The sequence below is a fragment of the Engraulis encrasicolus genome, chromosome 15, assembly GCF_034702125.1.
Source record: "Engraulis encrasicolus isolate BLACKSEA-1 chromosome 15, IST_EnEncr_1.0, whole genome shotgun sequence".
NCBI classification, from domain to species: Eukaryota; Metazoa; Chordata; class Actinopteri; order Clupeiformes; family Engraulidae; genus Engraulis; species Engraulis encrasicolus.
The window spans coordinates 44,218,713-44,234,762 of record NC_085871.1 but is presented as its reverse complement, the minus strand read 5'-3'; the positions used below and the strand labels follow the sequence as shown (position 1 = coordinate 44,234,762).

General features: G+C 43.2%; 2 protein-coding genes and 1 long non-coding RNA gene across 3 annotated transcripts; 2 read left to right on the top strand and 1 right to left on the bottom strand.

The window, feature by feature from the left end:
* Nucleotides 1-1,938: 1,938 nt before the first annotated feature.
* Nucleotides 1,939-4,544, top strand: LOC134464291 (zinc finger BED domain-containing protein 4-like). The gene is made up of 4 exons (XM_063217760.1): nt 1,939-2,283; nt 2,484-2,742; nt 3,169-3,419; nt 3,896-4,544. The coding sequence occupies exons 1-4, from the start codon at nt 2,036-2,038 to the stop codon at nt 4,446-4,448; spliced, it is 1,311 nt and encodes a 436-aa protein (XP_063073830.1). The 5' UTR covers nt 1,939-2,035; the 3' UTR covers nt 4,449-4,544.
* A 4,048-nt stretch (nt 4,545-8,592) lies between these two features.
* Nucleotides 8,593-13,506, top strand: LOC134464290 (uncharacterized; the record flags this gene model as incomplete). Its single annotated transcript, XM_063217759.1, has 11 exons — nt 8,593-8,938; nt 9,065-9,299; nt 9,498-9,774; nt 9,893-10,067; nt 10,158-10,234; nt 10,335-10,515; nt 11,048-11,164; nt 12,320-12,454; nt 12,599-12,770; nt 12,862-13,010; nt 13,196-13,506. Coding segments are annotated over exons 3-11 (1,533 nt in total), but the record flags the coding sequence as incomplete, so codon positions are not given.
* A 47-nt stretch (nt 13,507-13,553) lies between these two features.
* Nucleotides 13,554-15,889, bottom strand: LOC134464675 (uncharacterized). Its single transcript, XR_010038013.1, has 3 exons — nt 15,542-15,889; nt 14,505-14,607; nt 13,554-13,669 (listed from the first exon to the last, which is right to left on the bottom strand). It is a non-coding gene; the product is annotated as an uncharacterized LOC134464675 (long non-coding RNA).
* Nucleotides 15,890-16,050: the final 161 nt, after the last annotated feature.

Below are 16,050 nucleotides of genomic sequence, written 5' to 3'. Positions count from 1 at the left end.
ATTGGTTTAGATGGGGCTGCTTGTTGCAAGAGTGTTACAAGTTCTTAAAATGTTTCAGTCATTCACACTTTCATCACTATCAAAATGCATGTGCTACTCACACTTTGCTGCATCAAGCACTTTTTAAGTATTGCAGTTTCCTTAGAAATTGTTTCATCATGCTTGACAGTATCAGATAATCTTTAACCAGTCAGAATGACTTCAGTTCTTGAGGTGGTATTGAAGTTTGATGGTGATCACGGACAAGTGGAGGATGAATGGGTTTCAATGGTGCTGCCTAAAATAACTTGTTATTTTCTAGAGATGCACCGGATCCGGTTCCGGTTCCGGTTCCGGATCCGGATCCGGATCCGTCAGGATAATAGAGTTTTTCACAGGGTCCGGGTCCGGCAGGATCTTAAGCAGTGGATCCGGTATCCGGCATGTTACCTAAAAATCAGGGTCTGGTGCATGTCTAGCCTAGGCTTTTCAGTCTTTCACAACCCCAATCACTGCATGGAGTGAAATCCCTTTGGAAGCGGCTATTGAAGGCAGTGTGGCAATAAGCCAATGAGTCTAAACAATAGTTTGCGCCAACGTAATAAAAAGGGCCCACGTGTGCGAGTAGACTATATGTTTCAAACCTTTTGTATCCGGTTCCGGATCCGGCAGGATCTTATTCAGTGGATCTGGTATCCGGCAGGATCCTAAAAATCAGGATCCGGTGCATCTCTAGTTTTTTCCACAACGGCGAATACTGCTATTGTGCAGTACTTACTGTTTATGCTCAATATGTGACTCAAAGTAATATTTTCACAGTAGATGTCTGTTTTTTCGAAAATCAGTAGAATGCTGTTGCAGAATTTCCGTAAATAAACAGCTATTTGTTACAGTGAATATTTTGACGAGTACAATATAACTATAGTTTCTCGAGATTCGCTAGACCAGAGCTAGCTACTATGAGAGTGACACATACTGACCGAAAAGTAGTCGAACTTTGATTGCGCGTGTTGAAAGTGTTTGGGTACATAGTAAAGCCAGTCATGATCAACCCTACCCAGTAACCGCCAGCGTGCGCGTGTGTGTGAGGGGGTGTCAGGGCTTGACGCACCTGCCAACCGGCCCATTGCTGGTAAAACTTGGCCGTGACTGGAAACAATTTCAGTGTCGCTACTAGCCAATTTGGCAGCCAGCTTATTCTATGATATGCCATAACAGAATAGCCTATATTCTACACTTTGCCCCTTGTGTATCAATTGTTTGTGTCCAAGTTCAAGAAAAACTCAGTTGGCCTACTTAGTTTCTATTTGCTTGATTTATTTCCATGTAGAAAGCAATGCAATTATCTTATTTTAGCACCTCATCTTCTGAGGTTAGATGTACAGTGTCAAGATAAAGGGAAAAAAGTGTGGTTAGTAGAAGAGCTGGATGGCAGGTGACTCGGGAAAATCACCACAGTGGGCAGTCAAGTGAAAAAAAGTTAATGTTAAGCCCTTGTGTGTGTGTGTGTGTGTGTGTGTGTGTGTGTGTGTGTGTGTGTGTGTGTGTGTGTGTCTGTATGTGTCCGTCTCTCTGTCATAGAATAAATATGTTTTATTGATATTAACCGTTTAAATATCTTCCTCCCAACTAGATACCTGACACAGTGACACCGAAGCCAAATCAGGCATTGAGGAAGGACGGGAAGTCGGTTGCGGAGCTGTTGGGAGCACCCCTACCATACAAGCCCGACGCCAAAGAGCAGAAAGCACTGGAAACCGCGATGGCAAAATGGATTGGGCGTTCCGGCCTGCCTGCGAGAACCGTTGAGGACGAAGACTTCGTAGAGATGATGAGACAAGCAGACAAAAGATTTAATATGCCCAAAAAAACCAAAATTAACAATTTAATCAACAAGTACTACAATGATAAGAAAGTGGAATGCAGGGAGCAGGTTGCAGCAGCAAGACAGCTGACAATTGGTCTTGACATTTGGACCAAACAAGGACTGACTGCATCCTTTTTGGCTGTCAGCGCTTGTTTGTTTTGTAATTTAAAAAAAGCTCCAGTTCACATCATGTTGCAGCTAGTGGAACTAGATCACCCTCACACTGCGCATTCCATCAAAGTTGTGGTCGATACATGCCTGGAGGACTGGGGCATTCCCAAAGAGAAGGTTTTAACCTTCATCACGGATAACGGGAGCAACATGGTTGCAGCCTTCAAAGATGATGAGGGCGAGGACGATGAGGGCGAGCCCACCTCCACTGAGGAAGATGACGAGGTAGACGAAGAAGATTCAAGATCCCTGGCTGAAGAGCAACGGTATGATTAGAAAACAAGCACTTGACCATGTTTGGCTGTTAATCTCAGGTTATCATGGTTGTGTCTTATTAAAACATGATTCTTTGAAGCAGGGCTGAGTGCACTAGAAGTGTCTTGCTCTCTTGTTGGTTGTAATTGAAGTTAGATAAGGAATGAATGATTAAACTTGCTTTCTCTTTCTCTTGTCTGTCACTACCTAGCTATGGAGGACTGAAGAGGACACCGTGTGCTGTGCACACACTGCAGTTAGTCGTCAACCTAGTTAACAAAGACGGCACTGTGCAGCGGGTCCTGAACAAAGCCCGCAAGTTTGTGAGGACTCTACGAAAGTCATCTGTGGCCCTCGAGAAACTCATCCACCTCTGCGGGTTGACCTTGACTAAAGACTGCCCGACCAGATGGTCAAGCACCTATCTCATGATTTCCCGTCTTCTGCAAGTGAAGGACTCGGTTGTGAAGGTTTGACTTGATTTGTAATGTGAAAATTAATTAAGCCATAAGACCTGTGGTGCTCTTCTCAATGATGTTTATGGATACAACAGGGATGTGGTCGTAACAGGCCTGAACGCTGAGTTATGCACACAGTCCTGGAGTACCCACAAACATTGTAAAGAACGGCATCGAGGGACTTATAGTCATCCTACAGATTTCTCATAAACAATATGTAAAAAAGCCCAAAGCCATAAGCTACTTTCATAACTGTGCTTACACATTTGAGACAAAGCACTGCTCTCAGTCTCCCTCTCCAAGTTTTAGAAAATATTAACAGCAAACATGATCTGATGAACTACTCGACAACTGAAACAGCTATTATGATTTAGAGATAATTTAAACAAAAATGAATTGTTATAATTATAGTAACATGCCTTATTATTTGTGTTTAAGGTGGCTGATGAAATGAACTGGGACTGCCTCCAAGCCAGTGAGTGGCAGAAGCTGGCTGCTGTGCGAGATCTCCTGGCCCCATTCGCCGAGCACACCCAGACGCTGCAGAGTGACACCTCCTCACTCTCGCTGGTGGTGCCCACCATCCTGGACCTGCGTGTCCATCTTACGGAGTTCAGCGCTACCAGTACCTACAGAGACCTGAAACTCCTGGCAGACAAAATGAAGACCAATCTGGATGAGCGCTTCAGGTGATGCCCCCCTTCTGTGTGTGTGTGTGTGTGTGTGTGTGTGTGTGTGTGTGTGTGTGTGTGTGTGTGTGTGTGTGTGTGTGTGTGTGTGTGTGTGTGTGTGTGTGCGCGCGTACGCTCACATACACTGAATAATGCACACATACACACCTGCTGCCTGAGCATCTGTAATTTGAACATAAATCTGTGTGGGTGCGTGTGTGTGTGCGCATGTGTGTGTGGGTAACGTAGTGTCTGGGCATCTGTAATGTGTGTTAGTTCCAGCCCAGCTGCTTGTGTCGGGTGGCACATGCATGCATGCAGAATTATGGGGGCAGGAGGGGGGTTGTGATGGTAATACAGTAACTCTAAGGGTTGATATCATTTTAAATCTTATTCCGCCTTTGTGAATGTATTTGATCTGAATCTTCTTCTGAGTGCTTTGGGTTGCTGATGGGGGCTTTAATTTTTAATTCACATTTCTCATTATGTTATAGGTGTTTCTTTAACCCACACGGGGAGAAGTTTTCACCACTTGCTGCCACTGCCACCTTCCTGGACCCCACTGTTGCTGCTGAAGCTCTTCTGGAGAGTGACGATCCAGGAATCCAGGAGCTTGTGACCGAGGTAGAGACTTACATTTCCCACACACTTTCACCACCAGCAGTACGAGAGGAAGCAGATGAAGCAGAAGCGCTACCAGAACAACCAGCAACTTCCCAATCCCAAGGCAAGCGACCAAGGTTTAGATTCCTATCCAAAGGCACTAGCCGGCCAAAGCCTAGCAAGCCCAGTATTCTGGATGACATTAGGAAATACAAGGAGCAGCTTTCTCAGCCCATTAATGAAGAGAGTGCATTTCATTTTTGGGATGCACAGGGTCCTACTGCGTATCAAACCCTGAGACCAATTGCCCTTGACCTGCTGGCAATGCCAGCCTCTCAGGCATTTGTTGAACGCGTTTTTAGTATCACTGGTGACCTCAGCCGAGGAAAGAGAAACAGAGCAAAGGACATACTGGAGAGAAGTGCTTTCCTTAAACTGAACTGACTAGAGATAGACTCTGTTTTCTCTGGATGGTCAGGTCAGGATAGGGTCGGGAGATAGAAAAAGTAAAGCGGGCCAAGGGGTGATATAAAAAAATAGAATCAGTGTTTGAATACTTTTTTTTTTTACTCTGTACAGTATGATGTAAAAAAGAGAATCAGTGTTTGGAAACATTTTTTTACTGTACAGAGTGATCTATATAAAAAAGAATCAGTGTTTGGATACGTTTTTTTTACTATATAGTGTGATTTACTTTAAAAAGTATCGTTGTTTGGATACGTTTTTTTACAGTACAGTGTGATATATTTTTAAAAGAATCAGTGTTTTGATATGTTTTTTTTTTACTGTACAGTGTGATGTAAAAAAGAGAATCAGAGTTTGGAAACTTTGTTTTACTCTACAGTGTGATCTATATAAAAAAAACAGTGTTTGGATACGATTTTTACTGTACAGTGTGATATATTTAAAGAAAAGAGAATCATTGTTTGGATAAGTTTTTACTCTGTACAGTGTGATGTATGTAAAAAAAGAGAATCTGTGTGTGGAGAAGGTTTTTTTTATTCTGTACAGCGTGGTTTATTTAAAAAAGAGAATTAGTGTGTGAAGTTCATTCTGCAAAGTGTTATATAAATAAAATAGAGAAAAGAGAAGCAGTGTGTGGAGAAGTTTTATTCTATACAGTGTGATCTATATGTTAAAAAGATAATCAATGTGTGGAAAAGTTCTATTAGCAGCGTTGACTAAAATGACTAAAATGACTAAAATGACAAAAATGACTAAAATGACTAAAATGTGACAAAGACTAAAATGGATTTTCGTCACTTAGACTAAGACTAAGACTAAATTGGGATGGCAATGACGAAAATATGACTAAGACTAAAATTGATTTTCGTCATTGTGACTAAGACTAAGACTAAATTTAAAAAAGCTGACGAAATTAACACTGCTACAGACATTCATGAACAGATGCCTCAGACACCTACTGGGTATCTTCTGGCCCAACACCATCTCTAATGCCAACCTGTGAGAACTCACCAAACAAGACCCAATAGAAAATCAAATAAGGAGGAGGAAGTGGAAATGGATAGGTCACACACTCAGACGAAAAGAAGCAATAACCAATCAGGCACTCACATGGAACCCACAGGGCAAAACAAAAAGAGGCAAGCACCAAGAACCTCCCGGAGAAGAACTGCCGAGCAGGAAATGAAGGAAGAAGGGCTATCGTGGCAACAACTGGAGCGGAGGGCCCAAGACAGGAGAGGATGGAAGACTTTCGTCAATGGCCTATGTTCCTATGGGAATTTAAAGGCCTAAGTAAGTAAGTAAGTAAGTAAGTCTTTGTGCGTGTGTGTGTGTGCGTGTGTGCGTGTGTGTGTGTGTGTGTATGTGTGTGTGTGTGTGTGAAGGAGGGGGGGTTACACACGTTAACAGTACACTGATACAACCCCTCACACATTCATACACACACACACACACACACACACACACACACACACACACACACACACACACACACACACACACACACACAATTTCATAGATGTAACTGAACACCTACCGTCAAGAAGAATAAGGAGAAACCATTTCTCCCCACCACTCAGGGGACGTCCACAGGTGTAATGTCGAGCCTCCTCAGTGGTGATGTTGGTGATGTGGAGGGAAAAGTCAGGCAGCACACTGAGTCTTCCAGCTCGCTCAGGGGGCACGACTGGCCAGATCTTCCTCCAGGATCTACCATATGGCCACTCATACCATTCCACAGAGGAGCAGTTAGGACCCCCCACACCGTCACCAGGCAGGATGGCTGTTCCTCCCACACTGGCATAGATGACACCTGTAGATGATACAAACAGTGCTGAGGGTGAGATAAGTCTTGGATGAGAGACGTCATATGTACGTGTGTGTGTGTGTGTGTGTGTGTGTGTGTGTGTGTGTGTGTGTGTGTGTGTGTGTGTGTCTGAGAGAAACAGTGAACGGAGGGGAGGGGGTGCACACTAGAGATGGGATTTATGGCTCTTTTTCGGGATCCGGATCTTAGTGGCTCGTTCCTTTCAAAGAGCCGTTCAAAAAAACTGGCTCTTTTGGCTCTTTTTTAAATTATTTATTCAGTGTTAAGAATGTAATATTTTGACTCCTCCTCAAGGTAATGTTGTCCAAACAACAACTGATTATTCTCCTGCTTCTAAAGATCGTTTTTGCCTCTCTTTGAGGCAAACAATTGTGTTTTTTCCCAAATTTAATTAATCTGGTCGAGGTCACGTGCTTAAAATGAATGAAAAGTGAACGAAATAACGGTCGAGTGGCTCCCCCAGCTGTGATCCGGTTCCCATCGTTCACTTCAGGGAGCCGTTCAAAAGAACCGGCTCGTTCATGAACGACACACCTCTAGTGCACACATTGACAGGAAACTGATACAACCTCTCACACACACACACACACACACACACCAGTGTTGGGAGTAACTTGTTACAAAAGTAACTAATTACTGTAATGCATTACCTTTTTGAGTAACGCAGTAATGTAACTGATTACAGGGGGAAAAAACGGTAATATGTCCTCGTTACAATGCAAGTAACTTGCACATTACAACGCATTTTTTTCAACTAAATTTTGTTTGGGTATTTTGTTTTCTTTATACAATGTTCGCAGATCACTGCGAGATCAGCTATTTCCTACGATAGCCTACGTCCTCGCAGAGATTTTAAAGGGGACATATTGACCAAAATCACTTTTTTCGGCTTACCTACTGATTTTTGGGTCTCCATTGGCCTTACCTACACCCCAGGCACGAAAAAAAAACATCCAGCCCTTTTCTGTGAGTCACCAGAGGAAATTTGATACTGCGTACTTTCGGCCATTAAAATGCACCTAGAATTGTGACGTAGACCCAGTGGATGCGGTGACGTAGATGCCGTCCATGGTCCACCTATGGAAAACCCCTCCCACTTATTTCATACCACTAGCAGCTTGTCCGCCATTACGCTAACTTGGATCAAGCTATGGCAAGCAAAACGAAGAAGTGTTTAGTTGTTGGTTGTGTGGAACAACACAAATCCTTACACCATCTTCCAACGGATCACAGAAGAACTGCATGGCTGAATTTCATCTATGATGGAGATGTGCCGTCAAGCTGTCCCAACTGTCCGTAGAGTTTCGACAGATGAAGGAGCTGTAAGTATCTTCAAACTTCTTCAAACTTGCTTCTCTTTCTACTGTATTGGTATGGCTAATGTAGACTATGGTGTGGTATGCTAAGCTACTAGCTGCTGACGTTTTCATGGACCTGCTAGTTAGCCCAGCTTCTAAAATCCAGAAGTGGATTTCAAATTGTGGTTGAAATGGCCCTACTTGTACCGGAGGCTACAAATAAAATGTTAGTGTGCCGTGTTTTAGTGTAGATTCCCAGACATGCCAGTCTCTCGTTAGTTTAGGGAGTCTGACGTCGACATATTGATGATGGGTGCTTCTCGGAGTGTATTCACGTCGCTTGTGAGCGTGCAGACAAGACAAGAAGTGTTGATCATTATAAGTGGCAAATACTTCACTTTATATTGTGTCGCAAACTGAGGATTCAAATCTCCATCGGAGTATAGGCACCTTACTGCCCGTCTCCTAAAGCCCAACATTACTGTTCAACTTGAGAACAGGTATGCCCTCGTTGCAGTCATGCAGGCACGCATAACAATTTTGTTTATCGCGATTTGACGCGGTTTCGCCACAAAGTTGGTTTGAAGTGTGCATAAAGGATTCCTGTCTGCTTCCACTTTCTGCCCAAATTCAATCTGATGCGCAAAAATATGAAGCCTACCTAAAAACAAGACAATTGCTCTCAGGTTGGCCCATGTCGACATGATAAAGTTATTATCTGAAGTGGCCCATGACTGTGTGCCCATATTGTATGTTTCGCGTTTCTAACGAATGTAACTATTATCCCGTTGTGTGTGTGAGTAGTGCATAAGACTGTAGATAGAATCTAGGTTAGGATACATTTCTTTACTAGTCTCCACTAAGGAGAAATTTGTCTCGGAGTAGTACCATAACACCAACAAGAGGAAAACAAGAGCTGGCACACACAAGAAAACGGTGTAGTTCTAAGTTACATGCTCAGAGGCATTGGGTGTTCTAACCCACTGTCCATGACGTTGTCATGGATAAAAGGGTTATTTTCTTGGATATATCCCAGAAATATCCCACCCCCCTTTGTTTACTGATGAGGGTTTTTTTTAATATTTCAAAACGAATTATCTGTAGGCACTGTTAATTGTGATGGTAAGCTTTTAACACAAGCTGAGTAGGCTGTAATTGTTGTACTTCACACTCGTGCAACTTTTCAAAATGTCTGTGTCTTTGTCCTCTCTCAGGCCCCAGCCCAGCCACACCTGATTCCTCCCACAAGAGAGGTTGCCTGTCAAACGGACCCACCAGAAAAAAAAGAACCTCTGGCACACAACTATCTAGACGGACACTTGGGCCTCACTTCAAAAGTGAAGGTAATTTGTCTGAGCGTTTTGAAATGTTAATGGTGGTTTTCATAGCCATGTCATTCTGTGGTGATTAGTGTATTGTCGTAGATTCATCGTCATTTGCCTGTATCTAACAAAATATTTCTGTTATAGAGGTGCAGGCTTCTCTGTGCTGCTGTTCAGGCTCTGGTCCATCTGCAAAACCCCTCACTGAGCAGCCACTCCCCTTCAGCTCAACCCCTGTGAAGACCCCTCGCCAGCAGGAGCTAGAAGAGGAGGATGAGCCTGCTCTGGAGGGCAGCTCTTCACCAGCTGCGCCTGAAGACCTGGATAGCACTTATGATCCACTAAAGTCTGTCCTAGATGTGACTGCGTCGTCAGACATTTCGTGAGTATTATTATGTTTATGTTGGTCAATCATTTCTCTAAGCTGACCTTGGGTTACTGAAAAAGTGCTGTGTAATCAACTGAAATTATTGTTTACATTTCACAAGGATTATTATTGTTATTGATAACATGTATTTTTCCGTGTGCATGTTTTTGTGTCTATACATTGTCTTATATCATGTCTTGCATTTATTTACAGAGAATTGGCTTCCACTCCAATCCCCAACGTTAACAAGTTTATTGTTTATGAGACCTGCATTATGGAGCTTTTTGAGGTATGCCCTGACTGCAAGCATCCATGCACCATTCAAACCAGGCGACTGGGGACATTCATCTCTGTGTCGCAGCAGTGCACCAATTGTGAGTCTCAGCGGACTTGGAACAGTCAACCACTCCTCAAAAACACACCAGCCGGCAACATTCAGCTCTCTGCTGCGATCTATCTCAGTGGAGCATCATTTTTCAAAATGAAAAGGGTAGGTACATTTGTTTACAATTGCTGAATAAAGCACATAACTATACATGTATTGTCATGCTTCAGATAGCATTCAGCAAATGTTTTCAACATTCTTTGTCATTTCTGTGCACCTTCAGGTCTTCAACGCTTTGCACTTGCAAACGTTTCAATATGACACATTTCGAAGACACGCACGTTTTTATATCGAACCGGCCATTATAACGAAATGGAAGGAAAGTCAGGATGCCATGATGCTGCGCCTCAGGGAGGGAAGGGCCATAGTCGGTGGTGATATGCGTGCAGATTCTCCAGGTATGTGAATAATTCACTTTATTTTGATTATGATAACCTGCCATCTGATGACTACTTTTACAATTTTGTGTGTAAATCAATGTTTTATAGGCCACTCTGCGAAATATGGTAGCTACTCGTTGATGGATCTGAACACAAACACTGTGATTGATGTCCAGTTGGTACAGGTGAGTGGGAACTCATTACATTCTTTAATTGTGCCAATTACGTCACTAACCAGACTGGTCCTTTTTACTTATGAACATGCACATGTGATTGTTTTCACAGAGCAACGAGGTAGGAGGAAGCTACCATATGGAGCTGGAGGGCCTGAAGAGAAGCCTTGAATTGTTGAAAGAGCGGAACGTGACACTTGACTGCATAGTGACAGACAGACACCCGCAGATACAAAAATTCTTGAGGGAATCTGGCATCACCCAGTACTATGATGTTTGGCATGTGGTGAAAGGTACATGTTACTGAGTATAAATTTACAGTAATCGTAGCTCATCCCAAGCGTCATATACTTTTTTCATCCAGAAGCTATAGTCCAGTGCCACATTTTCCAAATGGAGTACCTAGTTTTGCCGGCTCAATTGGACAGGTAAAACAAGGTCATTTGGAATCTGGCACTGGATTATAATTTCTGAATTGGTTGCAGGATTACAGTTGAACTTGAACTTGTTTAATTACCTACCTCATTAGATCTAGGACAGCCCTGCTTTCTATGATGGCATGTTTACCCGTTTAACCTCTTCAATGGACACTCAGCACTTGTGCAAAACACACATTTCTATTTGAACTGTCACAAGTTCTCAGGAGGTCAGAGCATAGGAGCAAATTAGTTTTTGACTAAATAGAGAAGCAGTGTTGTAAAATACACAATCTGCATTTAGATTTTGTGTCAAATCAAATGTCTGTCTTGACTCTTGCAGGATGTTTTTTTGTCATATTTATAATGTCATAATTAGTATATTTACACATTCTTATTCAAATATCAGGAATTTCTAAGAAGCTGGACAGCATCAGCAAAAAAAAGGGTTGCCGGCCGCTGAAAAAGTGGATACCAGCCGTAAGGAACCACACCTACTGGACTGCAGCAACATCCACAACTAGAGGTGCTTAACTCGAATCTTTGAGGCGTCCGGGTTGATTGGATCATTCCAAGGAGAGTATCCGGATTAGACGGATCACTCGGATCACACGGATCACTTATTTAAAATAAATAAAAATAAATAATAATAATGTATTTTTTAAAACGTTTCTGCCGTTAAATAGCTATGCGCCTCGCCTTTGTTGTTCCATTTATCAATTCACGTTGATAAATCAAAGAGTAAGACAGTTTGATCAACAAAAAACTCACTTTATGAATGTCACAGTTCCTAAACTCATGCTGCGATCCGATCCACCTGGGTCTCCTCACTAAACATGCAACCACAACTCGAACAGCCTTTGGCAGCAGTGAAACGGCATGTTCCTGATTTTGCAATAAATAATGTGTGTGTTTGTATTTAAGAAGACTAAAAGTCAAATATTTGGGAGCAGAAGTCTAGCTGAGCAGGGACAGTCAGGATGCGAGCAACAGATGACCACTCGCTTCTGCTGCCGAGTTGCCTTGCGACTCGCACACTCGTGGCAAAAACGAAACTTAAGCGTTGATCCGATCCGTAGGGGATTCGCTGCTACCAACAACTCAGTCAGGATTCGTCTCACAGAGTCGCCGAGGGCGCCGCTGCTGAGTGACTCGGACGAGGGGAGTGACAGCAGTGGGTTTAAAAACTGTAGGCTGTAACGCAGTGAGTGATAGTAGAGTCACGTCTAGACTATAATTTCCCTAAGAGTAGCCTACAGAGTGAGATGTTAAAGCGTTGGCAGAGCACTGTTAACATTTAGAAATGTAGAGCTCAACAGAGTCAGAAGCACACACATAGGGAGCGGGGATCCGCGACTCAATTGGCCACAACAGGCTGGACGGATCAAACAGGCTCGATGAATGACGAGGCGGGAGTTGGTTCAGTTTTACTCAGTGAGTTTTCGTGACTGAACAGCATAGGGAGATTAGAGAATGGCTGTTGTAGTCAACTAAAGAGGATATATTCCGGTTTCACAATTTATCGCGCTGTAAAGCCATTTTGTTGACATATTAATGAAATGCCATCTGACCCGCCTTTGGCGGATCAATGCACGACAGCCATCCGGTCTGTTCGGATGAGGTCTTTACCCGGCTCTCCAACCGGATCCTCCGGGTTTTATATCATCTCTATCCACAACAGGACCAGAGAGACGGGCCAAATGGACCTCCCTCCTCAATCATGTCTGTGATGTCCACACACACGATGACCCCCTATTCCCAGCCTGTTTACATCCTGTTCGTGAAACAAGTGACAAGTCCAAGTGGCTGAGAGCAGGTATGTTTCTCACTTACACTACACTACAAACATGGGTTATAGTGGCTGGAAATGAATTACTGTTTTAATTGAATGGTTTCTGTAGATTGTGCAACCGTCATATGTTGGTCGCAGCTTTGTAAATCATTGTTTTTGTCTGTTTAGGAACTCAAGCGTTTTATGAGCTGGAGAAGATGGCCATGAAGACAAGACTCCTCAATGACATTGCGAAGCTTAGCCCTCACCATCAGACCTCATCGCTCGAGTCCTTCCACAGCGTCATCTTACAGTTTGCTCCAAAGAGTGTAGTGTTTCCATTCCTTGGGATGCTCTGCAGGTAAAGGAAATGTTCAGTGCATGGATTCTGGATTATTTGTATTGCATAAATACCAAAATGTTCATGTTTGAGAGTCTCTTTATTTTACAAGGCTTTACCTGGCAGCTCTACACTACAACGAGAACACTGGACGAGACCAGGCCACCGCATCCTCTGGGGAGCCCCTCTACCGCATGCATTACCCCAAGGCCATGAAGGGAGAGGCCAGAGTGAAGCCCATAAAAACTGAGGCAACATTTGGTAAGTTGAACTACTTTTATTTATATAACAGATGTAATCTGAACTGCATATTTACATACAAAATGTACACTTTGCATAGTATTGCTCAATAAACATGAAAATAAAATGGAAATGGGACATTAAATGCCTGACATGACACAATTTACATAATGACAGAACTGTTGTAATTGATCTTTGTTGTACAGGATATGTAGAAGACTTGATCAGCCTCATCATGGGACCTGTCTTCGATGACCCGACACCTTACAGGGAAACAATGCTGAAAATTCGCATCCCCCCAGACCTGTCTGCAGACATTGATCATCCTGAGAAGGAGGCGGTGATCGCCAGCTACGTTTCCCGCTTCAACCCAGGGCAGGCAGGGGCAGCGGCGGATGCAGTGGCGGATCCAAGGGCAGCGGGAGAGGAGGCAGCGGCAGCGGCAGATGAGACATGGGAAGAGGAGGCAGCTGCAGAGGAGGCATGGGAAGAGGAGGCAGGGGCGGTGGCAGGGGGAAGGGGTAGGGGCAGGGGCAGGGGTAGGGGTAGGGGCAGGGCCAGGGCCAGGGCCAGAGGAGGCAGGGGCAGGTGCAGGGGCAGGAACTCCTGACGGACACACAGGATCACACAAGACGACACGATTGCCCTTATCCTGCATCTCAGGAGTTCCTTACAGATATCTGTAACAGATGGAAATGTACAGCTTACCTGTATTTGTGATTTTGAAAAAAATATATAACACACAGAACACTAAAAAGGACATTGTCATTGGGGACTGGACTGCCCAAAGCACAGTATATCCTCCCTTTATTCATGCATGCAACAGTTCCCCCCTGCTTATCACAAAGAAAGACTGTGAGATGCCTTGAGTATGGTACCTGTACAGGGAAACGTCTTGGCTTGTATGCATGTGTGTGTGTGTTTACTGAGCATTACTCCTTTTTACTTTTTTACTGCACTGCTTTATTATCACTTTACTTTTTGCAGAATGTCTTCATGCACCTTACCTTTATGCTCCATACCAGGATTTTTTTTTTTTTTTTTTTGGAAAAGTTTATTATTTATGACCTAGTTATCAAACCCACATCACAATGCTATATCATAGACTGATCTATCAAAACTCATTCTTGGTCATGTTAATTTCTTGTCTACCTCAACTCACAGAATAAGTATTTGCACAATGGTCTTTTTTTCTGTAGTCTTCATTTTCCTCCCCCAACTATTACCTGTGTTACATGTCTTGAAATATCAAAGTGGGCATTAGTTGTGTGTATATTTATTTATGTAAGCCACTTCTCGCCTTGATTTCCCCCAAGGATCACTAAAGTTACTCTACTCTACTCTACATGTGTTGGGTCAGTTTGTTTTTGCATTTGTAGATAAGCCATGCATAACAAGATGCCAATCATGAGGCATTCTTCCATGTCATTGGTGTATGGTCTTTACCGATATGTGAAAATGTGTAGTTGCCATACATTTGCCAGATTGAAAAATAAAAGCAAGAAGTGAACATACCTTTTGTAGCCGTAGCAGCCCATGCCCTGTAGCTACAAACATTGAGACACACTGGATAATACCCAGGATGTGCACCCTCCAACTGTTCCATGCGGCTTGTGACCTGTAAGGTAGTTGGTATGATGTAAATACAGTGAGTGGCGTAAGCAAAGCATGCTGTGGACCAAAAGGTGGCCCTGTTACAAGAGGTAGCCTAAGAAGAAGTAGCCTTCATTTATGGTGTAAGTACAACATTAGTACAATATATTGCATACACTAGTTATTCCATTGTACCTACTGAGGAGGGAGAAAAAAAGGAACAACCCAAATTTGACCCAGTCAGTGCCGAATCAGGCATTTTGCTCAGAAGATTACTGAAGACCAGAGTCTGAAGGAAACTATGGCAGGTGTTTGTTTACATATTGTTTTACTTTGGACAGCTTTACCAACCTATAACTAAGAGACATATGTTAGCCCTAAATGTAGAGAAAATAAATAGGTAACCGTGGGACCTCCAAGCATTTAGCTGTCATCTGTAGTTGGCATAGCTCTGTTGTATCGCATATAAAGGAGAAACAAAAACAAACTAAATGGTTTCCTCCAGCATAGTATGTTCTATGCTGATGTCCTTCACCAACTCTCCACCTTTATCTAAAGGCGTTTGTATTGTCACAGTAGGCCTAGCATAATTTCTAAAGTTGCTTTGCAAATATGCATTCTATTTTTCTTTCGGCAGCTTCCAGTTCCATCATGCCATTATGATAGCCTATGAACCGGTATAAATCGCCTGGCCAAGACCTGTTACGAAAGCCACTGTTAACGTTTACATACACTTCAAAAACAGAAGGAGAGATGTAATCTTATTGTCAAATTAGTAGCCTAATAATCAGCAATGATACAGGACGATACAAACGCTACTTTTACTTACTTACTTTACTTACTTTTACTGCAACTGACTAGCATGCCTGGTGAAGAGCTCAGAGATGCTGTAACAAGGAAGTATTCTTTTTAGTAGTAGGCCTAACATAGTAACATTTTAGGCTACAAAGTCAACTAACCATTCGGAAACTGCGTTTGGTGATCTAGGTTGTTCCTCCTCTTGTTCGACATCTGTGTTGATATGTGACATAAAGTTGGATTACGGGTCTGTACTCTGTTGACAGCAGCAATAGCGATTTGAGGTGGTAGTAGCAGGCGGGCGTCCTTCGTGTTACCGTATTTCTATGGTGGCAGCTAGCTGGATGCGCTGGCTGCGTCCAAGACGGGGCGTGGCTAGCACCAGATCACTCAGAACGGCTCAATGTAGCAGTGACTGGCGCTGAGAAGAAATGGAGCTGGTGAAACTTCTAGGTTTGGATGATTTGGTGCAAATAACTTCATGAACATGTTCTGTGTAACCCATAGACCAATTCTAACTGGTGAATGAAGGGGTTTAATATGTCACCTTTAAAGTTTCACGCAGAACATTGCTTCCTCTTTCACGCTTCGTCTCTCTAAATGGCAGGCTGACACAGGATGACCGATCCAGAAGATCCAGCTTGCTCGTTTTCAAGATGGGTATATGCCC

What these genes read in the sequence shown, in the direction of transcription:
- LOC134464291 (XM_063217760.1), top strand. Translation starts at nt 2,036, where the DNA reads ATGTTGCAGCTAGTGGAACTAGATCACCCTCACACTGCGCATTCCATC. An exon ending in TGAAGGACTCGGTTGTGAAG is followed by an intron (nt 2,743 to 3,168) that starts GTTTGACTTGAT and finishes TTTGTGTTTAAG; the next exon opens with GTGGCTGATGAAATGAACTG. An exon ending in AATCTGGATGAGCGCTTCAG is followed by an intron (nt 3,420 to 3,895) that starts GTGATGCCCCCC and finishes ATTATGTTATAG; the next exon opens with GTGTTTCTTTAACCCACACG.